General features: G+C 47.7%; 1 protein-coding gene across 11 annotated transcripts in view; it reads left to right on the top strand.

The window, feature by feature from the left end:
* Window positions 1-22,071, top strand: part of FGD3 (FYVE, RhoGEF and PH domain containing 3) — a 42,479-nt gene that overhangs the window by 5,027 nt on the left and 15,381 nt on the right. For 5 of the 11 annotated variants that reach the window (XM_027964205.3, XM_027964204.3, XM_042243001.2 and 2 more), the window contains exons 1-10: window positions 4,085-4,198; window positions 4,342-4,470; window positions 5,029-5,542; window positions 12,330-12,419; window positions 13,091-13,227; window positions 15,440-15,596; window positions 16,779-16,917; window positions 17,463-17,521; window positions 20,234-20,380; window positions 20,707-20,799. In XM_027964205.3, coding sequence (XP_027820006.1) covers window positions 4,451-4,470; window positions 5,029-5,542; window positions 12,330-12,419; window positions 13,091-13,227; window positions 15,440-15,596; window positions 16,779-16,917; window positions 17,463-17,521; window positions 20,234-20,380; window positions 20,707-20,799 — 1,356 coding nt within the window. In that variant the 5' untranslated portion in view covers window positions 4,085-4,198; window positions 4,342-4,450. Of the gene's footprint in view, window positions 1-4,012; window positions 4,199-4,341; window positions 4,471-5,028; window positions 5,543-12,329; window positions 12,420-13,090; window positions 13,228-15,439; window positions 15,597-16,778; window positions 16,918-17,462; window positions 17,522-20,233; window positions 20,381-20,706; window positions 20,800-22,071 lie in introns of those variants that run through there. The other 6 variants (XM_060409039.1, XM_042243006.1, XM_042243003.2 and 3 more) reach the window with 5 other exon arrangements.

Below are 22,071 nucleotides of genomic sequence, written 5' to 3'. Positions count from 1 at the left end.
GAGCTTCAGGTGATGCTAATGGCCGACGCTCATCAGCCTGGTGAGGTGTCCTGCCCATCTTTGTCTGTTAGAACCACTAAAAAGCAATGATATACCCAGTTGGAGGTAGAGTGTTGTGTGCTGCCTCAGGCTTTAAGAACCTTTATGGGACTGTTGTTGGGTCCAATGCTGTTGACCAGTCTCCTTTCCTCCTCGCTCTGCTAGCCCCATCCTGCCTTGAAGTCCCATTGACTCCCACTGAATTTTGAAGCATATGGCACCCCAGTGTCTGTGTCCATCTTCGGGTTCTCAGCACACAGGATGGAGCAGACTGTACCAGCCAGAACACTTCCTAGGCTGAGGCCCCAAGACAAGTATTGTGCTTCTGGATCCTAACACTGGAGTGCAGGCACCTCTGGGTCATGGAGCAGCTTTGCAGACATGCCATCAATTGTTGCGTCTGGCAGGGCCTGTACAACCAGACCTTTGTTGTGCCTCGTAAGTTTCTGCAGCCTTATCCCCCAGCCTGCAACCTGCATGTAGGTATGTGCAGCATAGCAGTCTCTGGTATTGCCCCATGGTGCTGTCAGTACTGTTTGGATTCCCTCCTTCACGTAACCAACCACCCCACTGAGCACTATCATCTCTCATGATTCTGGGACTGGTGGGGTGCATTCCAGTGGCTCTCATTCAGGGCTTCTCTGGGACTGTAGCCAGTCAAGGGTAGAACTGTTTCAAAGGCTTCCTCTCAGGCTCACACCTCTGATGGCTGCTGATAGCTGTCAGCTGGGGCCCCATGTTCCGGGGCTACTAAGCCATGTCAGTGACACACCTGTGGAGATCCCTGCCCACTTGGGGCCTCCAAGGTACCAGGTGACAGGCAGCAAGAGAGAAGGGCATAGCGTTGATTTTAGTGGGAGCTCCTGCACTGCATCCGTAGTGGGGACGTCCAGCGTCAGGTGGAGCAGAATCGTGGCCCGTCTGCAGGACTATCCCTGCCTGTCTCAGGCAGGTGCCAAGCAGTTTGGGGACTCCAGGGCAGGGACCACACCCCTCCTACCACCCTATCCACTGGCTGCACGATGCACTTGGTAGTGGGGCACATTTAATTTCTCTGTACTTCTCCAGTCCCCACGCCTCCCCTGGTCCCAGGTTTGGGGCCTTTGATACTGGCTGGTGGCAGCCTTGGGTGTCAGGGGCCCTGGGCCCTGGCTGAGTTCAGTAGCAGGCTCAATTCACCTAGGGTGGGCTCTCTCAGCTCAGAGAGCTCAGGGCTTCGAAGAGAGAGGTGAGTGGCTGGGAAGATAGAAATGACAAATGCTGCTTGGCTCCTGCATGGTTTTACATCTTTGGCCTTGGACATGTCAGAGTGAGCCTGGAACCCAGTCCAGGGGGTTCAGAGAAGCGTATCTGCTGCAGCCTCCCCAGGCTCTGGGCCTGCCACACCCCTTACCACCGTCCTCTACATAGTTCATTGTCCCTTCTGTAACAAGGAAAATGACACTGGTGAATGTCAGCAACTCACCAAATCTATGTAACTCAGAGGTATCACCTTCCTTGAAGTATAGTCAACATACAATTAACTGCATATGTTTAAGATGTATGATTGGATGTTTCAGCATACACACACGTACACACACACATGTGATGAGCACATCTGTCAGCTCTGCAAGGCTTCCTTGTGTTCCATTGTAACCCCCACACCACACGTACCCCTCCTTCCAGGCAACATCCTGGTCTGCTTTCTGGCATCACATGTTAGGGTACATTTCCTAGAATTCTAAATGGAAAAACAAGTAGGCACCTTTTCCTTTGTCTTTTTTTCACTTGAAATAATTTTTTCTAGATTCATCCTTATTAGTGAGAAGCATTCCCTTTTCCCCTCAGTGATCAAAAGGTTTGTGTAGAATTGATATCAACTTTGGTCATTTTTTTCTCGAGTATTTTTCAAGCTCACTCCTTTTTAACACTCCACATATGTATTCTGGTTACACAAATATTATGCTGCTCATAGTTTTTCTGCATCTCACAATTCATTCTCTCTCTTTCATTTTAGAAAGCTTCTATAGTCTCTCCAAACTCACTAATTTTTCTTCTTTAATGTCTAATCTGCCATCAGTCCCTTCCAGTGGGTTTTGATCTCACACCTTGTGTTTTCCATCTTTAGAAATTGCGTATGCATCTTTTTTTTTATTTTCCATGTCTCTGCTGACCTTTTGAATATAAAGCAGGTACTGCTGCTGCCTTAAAGACCTTGTCTGCTAATTCTAGTATCTGTATCAGATATGAGTCGATTGCAGTTCATTGACTTTTCCTCCTCACTGTGGGCTGTGTATTCGTGCCCTCTGTGTCTGGTAATTCTTGGTTGGATGCCAGACACTGTAAATTTCACCTTACTGGATTCTGAATATGTCTGTGCTTCTATAATTGTCCTGGAGCATTGTTTAGAAATGCTATTAAGTTGCTTGTAAACAGAGAGAGTTTCCTGTTAAAATTCATCTGTATTCATTAGGTGGGACCTGAGTAGAGCTCACTGTGGGGCTAATTATGCCCCCACATTGAGGCAAGACCCTTCCAAGTTATCTAAGTCCCTGTGGATATTGGGGTTTTCAATCTGGCTGGTGGAAACAGGCTTATTCCCTGCCTTGTGTGAGCCTGAGTTGATGTTCCCTTTGATCCTCTCAGGTAGTTCTTTCTCAAGTCTTGTAGTTTCCTCGCACATGCACTGAGCTATCCCGAGGGGCCCTCGTCGGTTCTCTGTGCTCCCTCTGTGCAGCTCTCTCTCTAGCCCTCTACCCTGTGACGTCCAGCTGCTTTGGTGTTTCTGGATGCCCAGCTCTGTCTCCTCACTCAGGGGTCGACTTGGGATCCCCTTCTCCAGGCAGGAAGTTGGGGTGACAGAGGGCTCACTGCACATGTTTCCACCTTCAGAAGCACTGTGCTTTGCTGCCTGGTGTAAGGTGTCTCTCAAACTGCTGTTTCGTATGCTTTATCCATGATTAGTTGTTTCAGGTGAGAGAGTAGCTCCAGCTAATTCAGTCTTGACCAGAAGCAGGAGGCCCTGAGGTGTGACTGCAGCAGGCTCAACCTGGCACCGGATGGCTGCAGTAGACATGCCAAAGCTGAGTGTGTGGCCTGAATTCCATCTGGCATATTTTTACTGCTGTGTCATGTCTGATTTCTGGAAACTGGAGATTATCTCCTGTGCTATGAGAAGAATGCGGCAAAGCATGCATTTTCTGTTTAGAAATATTGATATTCCTCCCCATTAAGTTCTTGAAGAATGTGGCAGTAGCAATACTAAATGTGCACCCTGCACTGATTTTGGCGTCACTTGACTCAAGAAATCTGATTACACTGGGAGACAAGAGGGCAGGAGACTCACAGGGTCTGGATTTCTGCTTGGCTCCCGGGGCCTCACCTCAAGGCCACGTGCGTACAGAGGTGGGTCACACTTCTCTTCCGAGCACACTCTGCCAGGAGGCCCTTCTGTTGCATGGGTGGCCAAGGGTCAGGCTTCAGGACACCTTTTTGATTGTGTGTCTTGAGGGGAGGGGGACCTGTGCCTCCACTGATGGTTCTTTATTTTGTTTAGTGAGAGAGGAAGGGAATGTGTGAAGAAGCCACTGACAGCAGAGCTGATTGTGACTGTGAGCAAAGGGAGTGCATGTGGAGGGCCTGCTGGGTCCCCTCAGTCATGATGGGCACTGCACACTCGAAGGGACCCTTTCTCCCTGAGTCATGGCATGACTGGGGACAAGCTCAATTCTGGCCCCAGTTTTAAGCCAGCCCTAGAAGCTGCTACATGCCACAGCCGTTGTCACACATGCTCCCCTGGGCTAGGGGCCAGGGAATCAGCCATGCTCCATCTACCCATAGGCCTCTACGACCTGCTCAGGGGTCCCCTGCACTGAGTGGTGGCCTGAAGCCGCCCTTCCATCTTCTCCCTGGAGAACTAGGTCTGTCACCCAGGTTGCTCTAAGTGCCAGTGGAGGAGGTGGTTGACATTCTCTTTTCACCATTTTTTTTTTAGAACCTCCTGAACTGCTCCACTTCAAAACTGCTGGACGAGAAAAAGATTTTCAGCAAATCCCTCACCCCCGACCCCCCGTCTCGTGCAAGGCCTCGGCTGGCCAACCCAAAGGACCCAGAAAGCAGCCGGCAGGGAGCCTGGCACCCGCCCTTCACCTCAGTGCCCTCTGGAGTCTGCCAGCCTCAGGTAACCCACCTGCTGCTCAGGAATCAGTGGCTGCTGTTCCTGGCCCCTGCCTCCTCTGCAGCCCCACTGTGGCTTCAAGTAAAAGATTTGGGGGCATGTCGGTCTCCTGCAGTCTAGTTTCACCTTTGACCCTCTCTGTGCAGGTCTGACACTTGACTGACTGACACTTGAAGGGACGTTTCCTCCACAAGGTTTTCCAGAAGAGGCACCATGTGAGAGCATGGAACAGCCCCAGTGCGTAAACGCAGCAGCATGAGGAATTCGGGACCAAGGTCCAGGCTCCTCAGCCCCTGGGTCTCTGGAAAGTGTCAGGTTACCTGTCAGACAGAATATCTACAGTGCTATTGAGGGAGGGTCTTGATGGCGATCCTGCCTCACCTCAGAGCTACCTTGCAGGATAGAGTGTCATGGATGCCAGAGCAGGGTACAGACCAGATCCACTGTGCTCAAGATGGTTATTGCTATTATTTTATGCATTTATTTCTAATTCATTGAGGAGCAGGTAGCTTCATGCTACAGAAGTCATTCCTCCCTCTCCTGTCTTTTTCTTTCACCCTCTTTTTTCTTTCCTTTCTTCCTTCCTTTGTCTCTTTTTCTCTCTCTTTCTTTCTCCCTCTCTCCCTCCCTCCACCCCTCTCTCTCTTCCTTCTTTCTTTATGAAGAAATTAACTTTTAAAATAAAATGCTTTGTATTTGCCATTGCCCGAAAACCAGCTGAGGCTGACAGGGGTGCTCAAGTACAGCCCCATGTTGACTTTCTCCAGAGGGCCCTACCTGGGGGCTGGTCCACAGGCCAGCTGGCACTGACTTCACTCATTTCTCCCTGACAGGAAGCCCCCAGCCAGCCCCTCACAGAGATCAGAGAACTCAGCTCTGAGGATGGAGCCAGGAGGGGGGTCCTCAACACCCCCGGCCCCCAATGCCACCATGGAGGAGCCAGATGCTGGGCCTAATAACTCCTCCCTGGAGCAACCAAGCACAGACCCAGGGAAGCTCCCAGTGCTCCCTGTCGGGCCTGGAACTCATTACAGGGAGCCTGCCTCTGGGAGCCCTGGCAGCCAGGCCTCTGCTGGGGACATGAGCTCAGTGGGTGAGGCCAGCAGCTCTAAGATCCCTAACCGGGACAGCGGGATAGACAGCCCATCCTGCAGCGTGGTCGGCGAGCACTTCTGTGAGGACAGCGGTGAGGCGGGCCCAGGTACCATCATCAAAGGGCCACACCTGGGGACAGCCCTGGGCAGCAAGTCTCCACAGGAGGAGGCTGATAGCGATGCAGGCGAGGGCAGCAGTGAGGAGCCAGACCCCGAGAACAACCCTTCTAAGGTTGACACGGATCCAGCCAAGGTAGGTCACCTTCCTGCACCAGGTGTCAGGGGCTGCAGGGCCCTCCTCTGAGGGTATTGGAGGTCTACAGGGCCATCACTTAGCCTGGTGCCAGTAGCAGGGTGCATACTCAAACACCACTCTCAAAGAAGCCCCTGCAATGGGTTGGTGGGCAGTCCCGAGGGCAGGACCACACAAGCAGGGGTCTCCCCGACACATCAGGCAATGATCTCACTCCTGAGCCTCAGTTCCATGGCCACACAGTGGCCCAGTCTTAATGGAAACAGCACTGCCACCAGCTCTGTTCACCAGTGCTTGCTGCCTGCCTTGCAGAAGCCTCATGAAGAAGGCAGCGTGGTTATCATGTTGTTTTATGAATGGGAAAACACTCCTGTTGCGCACGGGGTGTACAGAGGCAGGAAGGGAGCCCAGGCATGGGAGTAGAGCCCCATGCAGATGGGCCAGGGAAACAGGTATGCTCATGCACTGTGGCTCAGTGTTAGAGAAAGCTCATCTGTGGCCCTTTAGCATTTGGGGCTCTGGGCTCTGCACTGGGACTCATGGGGACATGGGAGTAAAGCTGATAGCCCTGGCTTAGAGGGACCGCAAGTGCATGGGAGAACAGCACAGGTAAGCTGCAAGTGACTGGGTCTCAAGAGAAGCGCAGGTGGCCTTTGGTTGGAGATGGTATTGACAAACATGGCTGCATCAAGAGGCAGGTTTGTGGGCAAATGGCAGCCACAGGCCTATGCTGTTGTAGTCTCAGCGAGTGGGCTGGGGGCATATTTTAAAATAGGTGTTATTATTATTCAGGAATGGCGAAGCCAACAAATCAGGAGATGACCCCTGTGTAAAGACAGTTTATTACTCATAGCACATGAAAAGAGGGGGCGCATCATACCAAGGAGAACCAGAGAGAAACTCACCAGGGTGGGTCAGGAGACAGAGGGGGTGGAAATTGTGAGCAAGAATCTTTTTTTAATCACTTAATGATTGTTTTTAAAATTGAAGTATAATTGATGCACAAGTACTATTTAAGTTGCAGTAGAGTCTTTATTGTGATTTCTGAAGAGATGGATGGGTGAGACAGAGTAAGCAGGCCTAAGATTGGCCAGTCTGTGTAATTTCAGTGGGCTCCACGTACAGGGGCTGTCCCTGGATACCTCACACCTGGTCCTGTGTGATTCAGGAAAGAAGATGGTTGGCTGTGGGCTCTGGATGGGTTGGTTTGCACTTGAAAGACACTTTTTGTCTTGCTGGTGAATCCTTTATATCTCTAGGAATCAGTGTACCCTGGGAGGGACCGTATCTCTAGGGTCAGCAAGGCCCCAAAGCTTTGGTATTGAGATAATATTGGTCTCGTAGAATGAGTTAGTCCGTGTTCCTCATTCTTTGAATTTTTTGGAAAAATTTGAGAACAATTGGTGTTAATTTCCCAGTGAAACCATCTGTTCCTGGGCTTTTCTTTGTTGGGAAGTTTATTTTTTATTTAACCTCCTTATTTGTTATTGGTCCGTGCATGTTTTCTGTTTCTTTACGATTCAATCTTGGTAGGTTGTATTTCTAGGAATTTATCTATGTCTTCTAATTTATTCAACTGTTTCATTGTCCATCTCTATGATTCCTCGCATTCTGTGGTATCAGTTGTAATGTTTCCTCTTTCATTTTATTTATTTGATTTCTCTCTCATTTTTTGTGGTTTGTCAATTTTGTTCATCTTTTCAAAAAACAACTCTTAGTTTTGTTGTTTTTTTTTAAATGTATTTCTACTCTCTGTTTTATCTCTGCTCTAATCTGTTAGTTCCTTCCTCCTGATTCCTTTGGGTTTAGTGTGTTATTTTTCTAATCTTGAGGTACAAAGTTAGGTTGTTGATTTGAGATCTTTCCTCCTTATACATGTATGCATTTACAGCTATAAATGCCCCTCTTAGCACGGCTTTTACCACGTTCCGTAAGTTTTCATATGTTGTGTTTTCACTTTCATCTGTCTCAAGCTATTTTCTAATTTCCTTTGTGACTTCCTTGACTGTCGTTTACTACTACTACTAAGTCACTTCAGTCGTGTCCGACTCTGTGCGACCCCATAGACAGCAGCCCACGAGGCTCCCCCATCCCTGGGATTCTCCAGGCAAGAACGCTGGAGTGGGTTGTCATTTCCTTCTCCAATGTATGAAAGTGAAAAGTGAAAGTGAAGTCGCTCAGTCGTGTCCGACCCTCAGCAACCCCATGGACTGTTGTTTAAGACTGTACTATCTAATTTCCAGAAATCTGTGGATTTTCCAGGTTTTCCTGTGCTGTTGGTTTCTAGTTTCACTCTGATGTGATTGGAAAAGATATTTCATATGATTTCAATCTTCAATTTGTTAATATTTGTTTTGTGGCCTAACACATGGTCTGATCTTGAGGGTTTCCATGTGCACTTGAGAAGAATGTATGTTCTGCCATTATTAGATAGAGTGGTCTATATATGTCTGTTAGGTTCATTCAGACACTGTTGTTCAAATCCCTTGCTTCTTTATTGATATTCTGCATGTCCTGTCCAGTATTGAATGTAGAGTAACTGAAGTCTCCTACAGTTATTTTGTTGTAATCAGCTTCTTTCTTCTAATCTGTCGAAGTTTGCTTCATATATTTAGGTGTTATGAGGTAAAGAACCTGCCTACAATTCAGGAGACCCAGGTTCGATTCCTGGTTTGCGAAGATCCCCTGGAGAAGGAAATGGCAACCCACTCCAGTATTCTTGCCTGGAGAATCCAATGGACAGAGGAGCCTGATAGGCTACAGTCCATGGGGTTGCAAGAGTCGGACACAACTTAGCGTCAACCACCACCACCATGAGGTTTGATGCATATTTATAATTTTTATATCTTCTTGGTGAATTGATCCTTTTATCATCATATAATGTCTTTGTATTGTGTAAGGTTTTTTATTTAAAGTCCATTTTGTCTGATGTAAGCAGGCCACTCAATCTATCTGTTGACTGTTTCCAGGAAGTATCTTTTTACGTCTTTCACTTACAGCCCATGTATATCCTTAAGCCTGAAGTGAGTTTCTTCTCTGTGCTCAGTCACTCAGTCATGTTTGACTCTCTGTGACCCCATGGACTGTAGCCTGCCAGGTTCCTCTGTCCATGGAATTTCCCAGGCAAGAATATTGGTGTGGGTTGCCATTTCCTCCTCCAGATCTTCCCAACCCAGGGATCAAACTCTCATCTCCTGCATCTGCTGCTTTGGCAGGTTGATTTTTTACCATCGAGCCACCTTGGAAGCCCGACTTTCTTGTGGGTAGCATATAACTGAATGCTGTTTGTTTTTTTTTAAAATCTGTTCAACCAATCCATATCTTTTGATTGGGGAGTTCAAATCATTTACATTTAAACAAGTTACTGATATGGAAGAACTCACTATTGCTTTTGTCATTGTTTTCTTTATGTTTTGTAACTTTTCTGTCCATCTCTTACTGCTTTCCTCTTTTAAGTGTAACTGACTTTTTTGTAATAATATGCCTTGACTCCCTTCTCATTGACCCTTGTGTATATTCTACATATTTTTCTATTGCAATTACATAAAATATTTAAAGTTATAGCATTATATTTTAAGCTGGTAAAAACTTACTTCAATGGTAAACAAAAACTCTGCTTTACAGCTGTCCCTACCAGATGATCTATGTAATATCACAAATTACATGTTTATATGAACAGTATGCCCTTTCACATAGATTTATAGTTTTTAAATGTTTTTGTCCTTTTTGTGTTATTTTGTACCAAAAATTATGGTAGTATAGGTTACTATATTTGTTTATGCATTTATTTTTATTGAAGAACTTCATATTCTTGTAAACTTCATGTTGCTATCTACCATCTTTTCACAACTTAAAGGACTTCCTTCAGCATTTCTTGTATAGCAAGTCTAGTGATAATGAACTCTTTATCTTTTGCTTATTTGGGAAAGTCTTTATTCTTCATTTTTGAAGAATCACTTTGTTGAATAAGGTATTCTTGGTTGACAGCTGTTTTGTCTTTTTTTTCTTCTTCAGCCCTTTAAATATAGTATCCCACTGCCCCCCTTCCCACCTTTTTAAATAATAGGTCCCAGTGTGGTTCTTTGGATTCGTCCTAGTTGGAGTTCCATGAGATTCTTGAATTTGCATGTCCATTTCATTTGGGAGACATTTTCAGCCAATAATTTATCAAGTAAACTCTCTGCTCCTTTCACTCTCTTCTTCTGGGACTCCCATAATGCATATATGGTCAATTTGATAGTATTCCATGGACTTCTTAGGCTCTCTTTGCTTTTCTTCATTGTTTTTCTTTTTGTTTCTCTGACTTTCAAATGACCTAGATTGAATTTTTTAGTCTAATTATTGAAATTTTCAGCTCTAGAATTTCTGTTTGGCTCTTTTTTATAGTTTCTATATCTTTAATTCAGAGAAGGCAATGGCACCCCCTCCAGTACTCTTGCCTGGAAAATCCCATGGACGGAGGAGCCTGGTAGGCTGCAGTCCATGGGGTCGCTGAGGTCGGACATGACTGAGCGACTTCACTTTCACTTTTCACTTTCATGCATTGGAGAAGGAAATGGCAACCCACTCCAGTGTTCTTGCTTGGAGAATCCCAGGGATGGGGGAGGCTGGTGGGCTTCCGTCTATGGGGTCGCACAGAGTCAGACACGACTGAAGCGACTTAGCAGCAGCATATCTTTAATTATATTTTCATTTAGTTAATGCATCACTTTCCTGATTTCACTAAGTTGTCTATTTGTGTTCCCTTTTTTTTTTTTTTAGCTCACTGAGCATCTATATGACAGGTATTTAATATTTTTTTATAGGCAGCTCATAGATCTATGCTTCTTTAGGGTTTGTTTCTGGAATTTTATTTTGTTCCTTTAATCACACCACGTTTCCCTATTTCTTTGTAATATTTTGCTGGAATTTGGCATCTGGAAAACAACCATCTCTCCAGTCTTCACATTCTGGCTTTGTGCAGGGAAAAATCTTAGCCAGTCAGGCTAGAAGTTCTAAAACTTAGTAAACTTTGTCTGATCTCTTGCTCCTCTGGCATCTCTCTGCAGATCATCAGCTCTAACATGCTTCTTGCCTCAGTTTTCAGTGTCTTTCAAACTCTGGCACTGGTCATGATAGCATTCCAAGTCTGGCAAGACAGAAACCATCCCTCAGGCAACTTCCAGATGAGACAGAACCCTGGATGTACAGTTCATTACTTTGTTTTCATCCTGAGGGAGGAGTATCATGGGGAGGGGGAGTTCCTCCCGGTCATGCCATGCTATTTTGCTTGGAGGAGGAACGTAAAAGGGTGTACCAAACACCAGTTGTCATTCGCTGCTTGATAGCATCTCTTCTTAGTTTTAAAATGGCTTGGAAGCCATAGTTTCTCAGCTGTCTTGAGATTTCACAAAGGTATTCTTGTTTGTATATTGTTAACTCCATGTCTATGTAGGAGAAGGAAGGCCTGGAGCTTTCTTTTTTGTAAATTTATTTTCTTGAAGCATAGTTGATTTCCAATGTTATGTTAATTTTACTGTATAGTAAAGTGATTCAGTAATACATTCTTTTTAATATGTTTTCCACTATGGTTTATCACAGGAATTGGATATAGTTCCCTATGCTATACACTAGGACCTTGTTTATCCATTTTATATACTATATATAGTAGTTTACATTTGCTAATCCCAGACTCCCAGTTCATCCCTCCTACACCTCACCCTTCTCCTTGGCAATCACAAGTCTGTTCACTATATCTGTGAGCCTATTTTTGTTTCATAGATAAGTTCATTTGTGTCATATTTCATATTCCACATATAAGTGATATCCCTGGAGGAGGGCATGGCAACCCACTCCAGTATTCTTGCTTGGAGAATCCTCATGGACAGGGGAGCCTGGTGGGCTACAGTCCATAAGGCTGCAAAGAGTCAGACACAACTGAGCAACTAAGCATGTAAGTGATATCACATGGTCTTTCTCTGTCTGACTTACTTCACTTAGTATGATAATATCTAGTCCATGTTGCTGCAAATGGCATTATGTCACTCTTTTTACTGGCTGAGCAATATTCCCTTGTATATATGCACCACCTCTTCTTTATCCATTTATCTGCTAATGAACATTTAGGTTGTTTCTGTGTCTTGGCTATTATAAACAGTGCTGCAATAAACACTGGGGTACATGTACCTTTTTAAATTATAGTTTTCTCTGGACATATGCCCAGGAGTGGGATTATAAGATCATATGGCAACTCTAGTTTTACTTTTTTGAGGAATCTCCATATTGGCTACACCAATTTATATCCTGACCAATAGTGTAGGAGAGTTCCCTTTTCTCCACACCCTCTCTAATATTCTTATTTGTTGACTTTTTAATGACTGATGACCACTCTGACCAGTGTGAGGTGATACCCTCATTATAGTTTTGATTTGCTTTTCTGTAACAATTAATGATGTTGAGCATCTTTTCATGTCTCTGTTGGGAGGGCTGGTAGCTTTCTAATTTGCCACCTTGGTGATGTCATTCCACAGTATATTTTGATGTGGCTATTGTAGCTGCTCTGCAGTCAAAGCCCTGGGAGGATAGTTTTCTCTTGGCTGCAGAAGATTTGAGGGGATTGGTAAAAACTATTCTGTCTCCCCCAGAAACCTCCCTGGAAATTCCATCTGTGAGCACTGAGCCTCACATCCCAGTTCCAGCAGCTTCCTCTGATCTCTGGGGGCCTGTGGTCATCCCTGGCATGCAGTGTCAGATGCTGCCTCCCCCAAACTCACCGTCCCTAGGTGAGTTATAGCTCTTTTCTTCACAGTGCTCTGAGCCTCAGAAGTTGCTCCACATTGCCCAGGAGCTCCTGCACACGGAGGAGACCTATGTGAAGCGGCTGCACCTGCTAGACCAGGTAACCCTCCCGGCTTGGAGCCTGCCTTTGTCTACGTCCAGAGTTTCAATGGGCAGTTTCAGAGGCAAACTTTCTATCTTAGCATTGGCCTTGCAGTTGGAATATGACTGACATGAATACTGAAACTTGGATATATTTAAATCTCCTCCAGAAATTTTTAGTTTTCACAGCTTGTGGCTCTGGGGCAAAGGTCTTGTCTGGTCACCTTGGCGGTTTTTCTTCATGGCAGTTAAATTATCTGAGCATGTAGAGGCCCTATAACAGTGGGTGGCACCCTCCCTCTTCACCTGGCAACATGGGGTTTATGAGCACAGGAAGTAAAACTCTAATAGAAACCAGGTTTTGACAGGTACTGCTTCTGTTTGTGGCTCACAAAGCAGAGACAGGAAATCAGGACCATCCATTTCCCATGAAAGGCAGATGGAAGAAAGATGGTCTGTCTCACTCTAGAGGGGACTGTCCCTGCCTCACTCCCAATTCTTGGCCATCAGTAAGCTTGCTATAAGACCATAAGGTTCTTTAAGGCAGTTTGATGAAGCAGAAGTTTCATTAAGAAAACATAAGGCAACGGCAGCCTCCCCTGAGCTCCCATGTCTGTAGCAGAAGCATGATTGCAGCCGTTTGCAGTGACCCACATTTAGTGACCACTGCAAGGGCTTCTCCATGCCCAGGTTTTCTACACCCGGCTGACGGAAGCAGGGATCCCTTCGGAAGTCACCACAGGCATCTTTTCTAATATCTCCTCCATCTATCGCTTCCACGGGCAGTTCCTCCTGCCTGAGCTGCAGGCGCGGATCACGAATGAGTGGTAAGTGCAACTCAGGGTGCCTGGAGAAAGTGGAGGGGCCGACATTTCCCCGGGAGTTTGGTTCCTATGCCTTTGGAGATTGAAGTTCATGGTGATCCTGTTGCAGTGTTTTGTTGTACATTCCCTGCCAAACAGCCTTTAAATCTGGGGTTTGCATGCCCCCAAACCAGGAGCTACCTGGGAAACATGACTCCTAGGGTCCTAGGCTCTCTTTTGCAGGGTCCTGGGCCAACCCTGACCCCATGGCCTCTCAGTGTCTTAGCTTCTTCATCTGCAAATTGGTGGTGGTGGTTTAGTCGCTAAGTCATGTCCGACTCTTACGACCCCATGGACTGTAGACCACCAGGCTCCTCTGTCCATGGGATTTTCCAGGCAAGAGTACTGGAGTGGATTGCCATTTCCTTCTCCAGGGGATCTTCCCAACCCAGGAATCGAACCCAGGTCTCCTGCATTGCAGGCAGATTTTTTTACTGACTGAGCTATGAAAGAGACTTTAATACCTGCTCAGGGCTTTGTTAGTTGCTCAGTTGTGTCCAGCTGTTTGCAAACCTGTGGACTATAGCCCACCAGGCTTCTCTGTCCATGGAATTCCCCAGGCAAGAATACTGGAGTGGGTTGCCATTTCCTTTAGGACTTCCCTGATTGCTCAGCTGTAAAGAATTTGCCTGCAATGCAGGAGGCCTGGGTTCAATCCCTGGGTCAGGAAAATCCCCTGGAGAAGGAATTGGCTACCCATGCCAGTATTCTTGCCTCGAGAATTCCATGAACAGGGGAGCCTGGCAGGCTAGAGTCCACAGGGTCGCAAAAGAGTCAGATGTGACTGAGCACCTTGAGCAGGTGCTACTGTAAGTAGAATTCTCTGGGCTTCCCTGGTGGCTCAGTCAGTGAAAAATCTGCCTGCAATTCAGGAGACTGCAGTGCATGAGATGTGGATTTGACTGATAGGTCAGAAAGAGCCCCTGGAGAAGGAAATGGCAAAACACTCCAGTATTCTTGTCCGGGAAATCCCATGGACAGAGAAGCCTGGTGGGCTACAGTCCATGGGGTCGTAAGAGTCAAACATGACTTAACAACTAAAACCACCAAACCAGGGCTTTGTGGAATTTAAATGTGGTTTGACATCTGCAAACACCAGTGAATAGACCATGCTTATGGGTTTATTTTCCCTCCTAGTATATACTGCACCTCTGCTTTTAAAAATGAGATGTTTTTCTCTCTCGTGAGTGTCCCCAGAGGGCTGTCGCTCTGTCCCCCTGCTGCTTCCACTTATTTGTAGCAGAGGGACAGCTCAGCTGCAAGGCCTGTAGTGTCCCCAAGAGTCCATTCTCTAAGCTAGAGCCAGGCCAGAGAGAACACAGAGGCCAGGGGCCAGGGGCTTGACTGGGGGGGTGTCCCTGCATCTGCAAGGCTCAGCAAGCATCCAAGTCAATTTGTAAATATTTAGAAGGACATGCTCCACTTGCAGAGCAGGTTATACTGTGTACAAGGCCATGAGGTTAAATCTCAGGGCTGGATTGCCTTTCTGGCTAATGCAGTGCACACCTGCTAGAAATGACTTTCCCCCTCAAGGCCCTGAAGAGACTGTCAGTACACAGACACTCCTTGAGTAATAATGGTGCAAGAGTCCAGGGGCTTCCCCTCTGCGTTTGAAAGCCCATTCCTAGTAATGCTGCAGAGGATGACTTTTTGCCTGTGTCTTTTTTTCTTCTTTTGGATTATTTCTTTAGGATAAATCCCCCACAGTTCTAAAGTCTAATATATTAATATATTTTTGGTTCCTTTAAATTTATTTCTAAATCCCTGTCCAAATCATTCATTATTACACAGTGTTGCTTTCCCATGATATTGCCAGAATTAGATCATCCTATTGTTCCTAATCGTTGCTCATATAGAAGTATAATGGGGTTTTCTTGGTTCTCTTCAATAACTGTGGCTCATCAAGTGGTTCCATTATTACTAACAGCTCCTGGTTTTGAGCAATGGCTTTGTGACTGCACTGTTGAAGTACTTCATATGATCCCCTAGGCAACACACTATTTTCCATCCCATGTGATATAGGAGAGGAAAGTAAGGCTTGGAGAGGGTGACCAGTTTGCCCACCATCACACAGACTTGGAAGTCAGGCCATTGTCCCATAGCTCCTGTGAAGTCCCTGTCCCACCCTGGCCCTTCACCGGAAGTATGTGTGTAATGATTTCATTCCCTGGTAAAGGGATGCGAACCCCCGACTTGGAGACATCCTGCAGAAGCTGGCCCCGTTCCTCAAGATGTATGGTGAATATGTCAAGAACTTTGATCGGGCTATGGAGCTGGTGAGCACCTGGACCCAGCGCTCACTGGTATTTAAAGACATTGTCCAAAACATCCAGGTAGGTGGCCCCACCTCTGCTTCATGGGCATAATGATGGGTTTGTGTTTCAACATGAAGGAAATCAGTAAAATTGTGGGATGTGTCCAGATGCTCTATTAATGCTTTGATCTTTAAAATAACTCCAAGAGACAAATCATTTTCATTTCATGGAAGAGGAAACTGTGGCTCAAAAAATTTGTGTGATCATGTCATCACAAACTATTATTCAGTAGGACCAGGATCCAAATGCTAGTCTCCCTCCAGAGCATCCCTCAGTGGCTGGTGCAAACACTTAGAAAAATGTTGCATCAATATTTTCTTTCTCTTTTTCTGTAAAGAGACTGTTCACAGCTCTGGTTGCTGTTGTCTACTGCCCTGTTAGTCTTTTTCTTACTAATTCATGCAGATTTTACATGTTAAGAATGTCAGTTTTTAACTGTCAAATGTGTTGCAAATTATTTTTCCCCATTAATGTTTTATTTTTTAACTTTATTTATGATTTTGTTTTCCACACAAAATTTGAGGGTTTTAATTGGGCACATTCACCAATTTTAAATAGAGTAATTCTTTTAAAAATATTTTAAGTATGAGCCACCTGCACCCACATGCATATATGTACATATGTAACACATGTGTACACACATGTTCACACATGCATACATGCACCTACATTCCTCACTGTACCCTGGAGAGTTCATGGGCACTGAGCCCTCTGTGCTAAGGCTTTGAAGGACAGGTTCAGATTTGGGGTGGCCCCTTGATAACTTTCTGGGTTTTCCTCAGATCCCACTGTAATCAGATCACTCATGACTTCTTAGTATAGAGTCCTGGATCTGCCTGCATCTCTCAGCATCCCCTCTGATTCTGAGGGCTTCTTTCTCCCCTTTTACCTGCCACCCCTACACCCTCACCCACTCACTTACAGCTGGGCCCTCCCAGCTGTCCACACAGAACAGTCTCCAACGAGGATGTATATAAAAATGCCAACACTGGAGCAGGCCTGCCTGGGGTGCAGCTCCTCAGTCCATTGTTCAACCTCTCCAAGCCTCAGTTTCCTCTGTGTAAGATGTGGCCTGCCGTCAGTCAATTGTGGGTACTCCAGGCAGCCTTCTGGGGGCTGCAAAAGCTGGAAGTGTGGAGTGTGCCTGGCAGCCACATGCCTGCCCATGGATGCCCCACACCTCCTCTCTCTACCCCACAGAAGCAGGAGATGTGCGGAAACCTGACCCTGCAGCACCACATGCTGGAGCCCGTGCAGAGGGTCCCCCGCTATGAGCTGCTGCTCAAGGACTATCTGAAGAGGCTCCCAGAGGATGCCCCAGACTGGAAGGATGCAGAGAGTGAGCTGGCCTGGGCGGTGGGAGTTGGGGCTCCTGCTGAAAATCCACATTGAGAGAGATAAACAGGCAGAAAGATAAAGACAAAGAGGCAGAGACAGAGAGACAGAGACAGAGAGAAGGAAAGAGTTCCAACTGACCCCCAGTAGGAAGCGACCGAGTGTAAGGGAAAACCTCCCCTGCCCCCACTGCCGTGTGAGGAGAGGATGACATTCCTGTGGAGGGAACTGCTAAGTGCTGGCAGAGCTTAGGGCTCATGGAGGACCTTGTGGGACTGGCAAGGCGGTGCCTGGTGCACGGGCAGTAGCTGGTGGGCAGCAGGGGGCAGGATCTGCACAGGGGAATGGGACGCCAGCCTTGGCAGACCCCCAGCAAATGGGACATGTCTGCAAGTTTGCACTGCCCCACCCTGGGCCAGTTCTCATGAGCACCTGGTACAGCCCCGGGAAAGGACAGGCGCAGGGCAGAGCCTGGCGCTCAGCCTCATGGGGTGAAGACCTGCGGAGCCACCCGGTGCCCTGTAACTAGATTCTGGGGTCTTTCTGCAGGGTCCTTGGAGCTCATCTCCACAGCTGCCAACCACTCCAACGCTGCCATTCGGAAAATGGTGAGTGTGGGCATTCCCAGAAGATGCCTGAGGAACCAGCAGTTTAGAGCAGGGCAAGCACAGGGCGGGCCAAGCATCATCACTATGCACTCTCACCCACCTGCCGCCAGGAAGACAGAGGCTCTGCTGAGAGCTATACAGGCCTGCCCCTTACTAGCTTGATGATTGCTAGTTAATAGTACCCTGTGCCTCAGTTTCCCCATTTGTAAAATGAGGTCACTGACAAAACTTGTCTCCTTGGGGATCGTGGGGATCAAATCACACTACATAAAGTACTCAGAACAAGACCTAGTACAGTTCAGTGTTACTTCTCAGTGTTAGCATCACTCATTTGATTGTTCATTCATTCATTCAAGCTCTGTCAGCTGGGGCTGCTATAACAAAGTATTGTAGACTAGACAGCTTAAACAGCAGACGTTTACCCTAACCATTCTGGAGGCTGGAAGTCCAAGATCAAGGTGCTGATGGATCTGATTCCTGGCTTGTAGACAGCCACCTTCTCGCTGTCCTCACATGGCAAAAAGAAAGAGCAAGTTCTCTGATGTCTCTCTTATTAGGGCTGTAATCTCATCATGATCCCCTCTCCCACCCCATGACCATGACCTCATCTAAACTTAATCATCTACCAAAGGCCCCATCTCCAAATACAGCCTGAAGGTGTCCTCTTGTTGATCTAATACCTCTGAGCAATGGGGTCTGCAGACAGGGAGGCCTCCTAGCTCATACCAACACCTTTTGACCCAGCTGGCATTGTTTCATCCCAGCCCTTGTTTGGTCTGCACACTGCCTGGACATGGTGTAAGAATTTCTAAGTCCTTACCCAGAGTTTTAGATCAGAGCATTTCACAGGAGAATGCAAATTCTTGGCTTTACCGGAAAACTCTGAAAGCCCCAGGGCCACACTTCAACCTGGGATGCGATGAGGTATCTTCTCAGTGAGCCAGCTCTCCGGCTCTGCCACAGTCTCTACCCAGCCCTGGTTCCCTCAGTCCTGGGACCTATTTACTTTCACATGGGCACTGCTGTTTTTTGAGAGGAGAAAGAAAGGGAAATATATCTTTGACCCCACATCTCTCAACAGTGAGAAATGAGAGGTGGGCAGCCTATTTTGGGGCAACTCTTGTTGTGTGTGATCCATGTCCTATGTCCTCCTCCCTGATTTTCCCCAGCATTGGGTCTGCTTTGGGGGTACCCACAGCAACCGAAACAGGCAACATTTCACTCTAGATCCTTTTAAATCTAATCTCCCGTCTCTTTCTCCCCAATACTAAATCTAATGGAGGAGAAAGAACTGCTTCATGGAACTCCATGGTCATGAGGTCACATAGAGCCCGTGGACCTTTGGAGGAGCCGCTGTGGGCCTACATCTCTGAGGGGCATGGGGTGGACTCCTGTCACACTATACCATATTCACCACGTGGCAGTTCTCACTCCAAGTCTGGTGAGGCCTCTGTGACAGTCTGGGGGCTCTTCTCAGGCGCAGGGGATGGTTTATCAGTGTGTGCTCACAGGAGCCTCTTCATGCTTCCCCCTATCTATCTGTAATCTCATCTTGGACCACCACTGCAGCCTGCCCCCCAGTCTCCCTGGACTCTGATCCACCTTTCTCTGCTCAGAGCCTTCTACGGGTTGCTTATTTTGTCACTCTCTGTTCAGAGCCCTCCTGACCTGCCATTCCCTCCCAGGTATACACACGAGCTCTCCAACAGGCCATCTGCCTGCCCAACCTCCAGGACACACAGGCCCTTTGGTCCTGCCTTGTCTGTTCCTGCTTAATCTCTAGGCTGGGGTCCCCTTTCTGCTCCCATGTCCATATCTACCACTTGTTTCCATACCAGAGACAGAAGGGCCAACTAAACCAGCCTGCCTCCAGGGCGTGCAGATTCAGACTGGTCAGATCCAAGGGCAGTGGCTGCTGTAGCATCGTGGATCCATTCTCCTTGTTTCTGGGTTAATGTTCCTTAGGCTCAGCTCTGCCTTTTGCTGCGTTCATTCCTTCATTCCTGGCTTAGGCGCCTCTCAGCCCAGAGCTGGAACAATGAACTGCCTATCCTCTCCCCTCATACCCCAGGGGAGCTGGCTGATCATATGACCACACAACCAGTCTTGAGGCCAGAGGGAGATGATCTGAGGCTAGGCAGAGGTCTGGTCTTATCATGGCCCTGGGCCATCTGAGGGTGGAACAAGAAAGCCAAGAGGGGCCCAACATATCTCCTCTGACCCAAGGCCTTCACTGCCTCCCCACAGAAGGCGCTGGCGTGCAGTGTGGAGGCCAAGAGAGCCAGTCCCAGTTCTCTAACTGAAGCACCTCCAGCAATTTACTTAATTTCTCTGTGTCTCAGTTTCTCTGTCTAAAGGTTGAGGATAATAATGGGATCTGCCTCATAGAACCTGTGCTAGAATTAGGTTAAATACACCATGTGTATTAAATACGCTATGTGTAGAACAGGGCACGGCCCATAGCAATGGTGCTAGCAGCTGTTATAATTGAATAGTTATTAATAATATGCGAGGTGAACTTATGTTCTTCAGTGCCCAACTTGAGTGTCACCCGTGTTTCCCCTCACATCTGGTTGTACACAGGCTCATGGTACCATCTTGGTTCTGGTCCACACTTGCAGGCCAGGGTTCCACTCATCTCTGGGTCCCCAGCCCTGGCAGGCCTCCAGTCCCTGTGGTTGTGCAGCTGCCTGAGCCCTGTGTCTCTCTTAGGAGAAAATGCACAAGCTTTTGGAAGTGTATGAGAGACTGGGTGGGGAGGAGGACATCGTCAACCCTGCAAATGAGCTGATCAAGGAGGGCCACATCCAGAAGCTGTCGGCCAAGAATGGCACCACCCAGGACCGCCACCTCTTCCTGGTGAGCCCCCATCCAATCACACCAGCCCTGCCTACTCCTGCCCAACCCAGCTGCACGCCTCACCCAGCCCAGACGCAGAGTCCTGGCCCACTAGGTCACTCAGCCACACCCTCACCCAGCCCAGACCCAACTAGCAGCAAAGCCACGCCCAGCAGCTAAGCCACACCCTCAGCCCACCCCCTAGCATGCCCTCGCCACGCCCACATTCAGCCCAGCCCCACCCTACCCTGTCCACCACCGCCAGGGCCACGCCCCACCTCCTCCCTAGGGTGCTTCTCTATGGGGTCAGACACCCCTCATCGCGTGCCTGCCCGTCCCTATCGCAGTTCAACAGCATGATCCTTTACTGTGTGCCCAAACTGCGGCTTATGGGCCAGAAGTTCAGTGTCCGGGAGAAGATGGACATTTCCGGCCTCCAGGTGGGTGAGCCCCTCCCACACAATCTGTTACCCTGGGAAAGCACGGAGCAGTTGTAGGGACACAGGGCGCTACCCACTCACTGCTGTGCGACTGGTCATCTGCCTGTTTCTCTGAGCCTTGCTTCTGTCCTGATCCAGGAATGCAGGAACATCTCTTGAGTCCTGGCATCCTGGATTGAGTGGGCAGGATCCCAGCCCCTCTGCTTGGCCTACCTGCCAGCACGTGTAGGCTTCATGTTGGCACGCTGAAGAGCCATGGCAGGACCAGGCTGTCTCCTGTCCCCAGCACTCAGGGCCCCCTTTACAGACTCTAAGGGAAGCTTGAGGTGAATACAGATGGGGTGCCCATCCTGTCTGTTCTTTGGTCCTTGGTCCTATGCTCCCTCCACTCCTGCACCAATCTGGAACCCAGATGAGGTTCTGCTGACATCTGTACCCCAAATCCAGACAGCCTGTTGTTCTTGCCGTCCCTCTTCCTTGAGTCCATCTGTGTCTTATGCTGTGGGGTTACTGGAGCTGGAATCAGTGCCCCTTCTCCTGTGGGGGAGTACTTTGAATTAACAGGCATTCCAAAAATGCTAGCTAAATCAAAGTACTTAGTTATTCTGAAAAGTAAAGATTTGCTAGTGATACCAAAAAAAAAAAAATCCCTTCTGATAGTGGCCTGCCTGTGGGCCACATCCAGCTGAAGGAATGAGGGGTCTAGGAGATGAAGGATGGCTCCTTGGTGCAGATGTCCCTCGATCCAAGGTACCTGCCCATTCAGTTCAGTTCAGTCGCTCAGTCATGTCTGACTCTCTGCAACCCCATGAATCGCAGCACGCCAGGCCTTCCTGTCCATCACCAGCTCCCGGAGTTCACTCAGACTCGCGTCCATCGAGTCAGTGATGCCATCCAGCCATCTCATCCTTGGTCGTCCCCTTCTCCTCCTGCCCCCAATCCCTCCCAGCATCAAAGTCTTTTCCAATGAGTCAGCTCTTCGCATGAGGTGTCCAAAGTACTGGAGTTTCAGCTTTAGCATCATTCCTTCCAAAGAAATCCCAGGGTTGATCTCTTTCAGAATGGACTGGTTGGATCTCCCTGCAGTCCAAGGGACTCTCAAGAGTCTTCTCCAACACCACAGTTCAAAGGCATCAATTCTTCGGCGCTCAGCCTTCTTCACAGTCCAACTCTCACATCCATACATGACTACTGGAAAACCATAGCCTTGACTAGACGGACTTTTGTTGGCAAAGTAATGTCTCTGCTTTTGAATATGCTAGGTTGGTCATA

The sequence above is a fragment of the Ovis aries genome, chromosome 2 (assembly GCF_016772045.2).
Source record: "Ovis aries strain OAR_USU_Benz2616 breed Rambouillet chromosome 2, ARS-UI_Ramb_v3.0, whole genome shotgun sequence".
NCBI classification, from domain to species: Eukaryota; Metazoa; Chordata; class Mammalia; order Artiodactyla; family Bovidae; genus Ovis; species Ovis aries.
The sequence above is the reverse complement of the archived record's forward strand: the minus strand, read 5'-3'. Positions and strand labels throughout refer to the sequence as shown.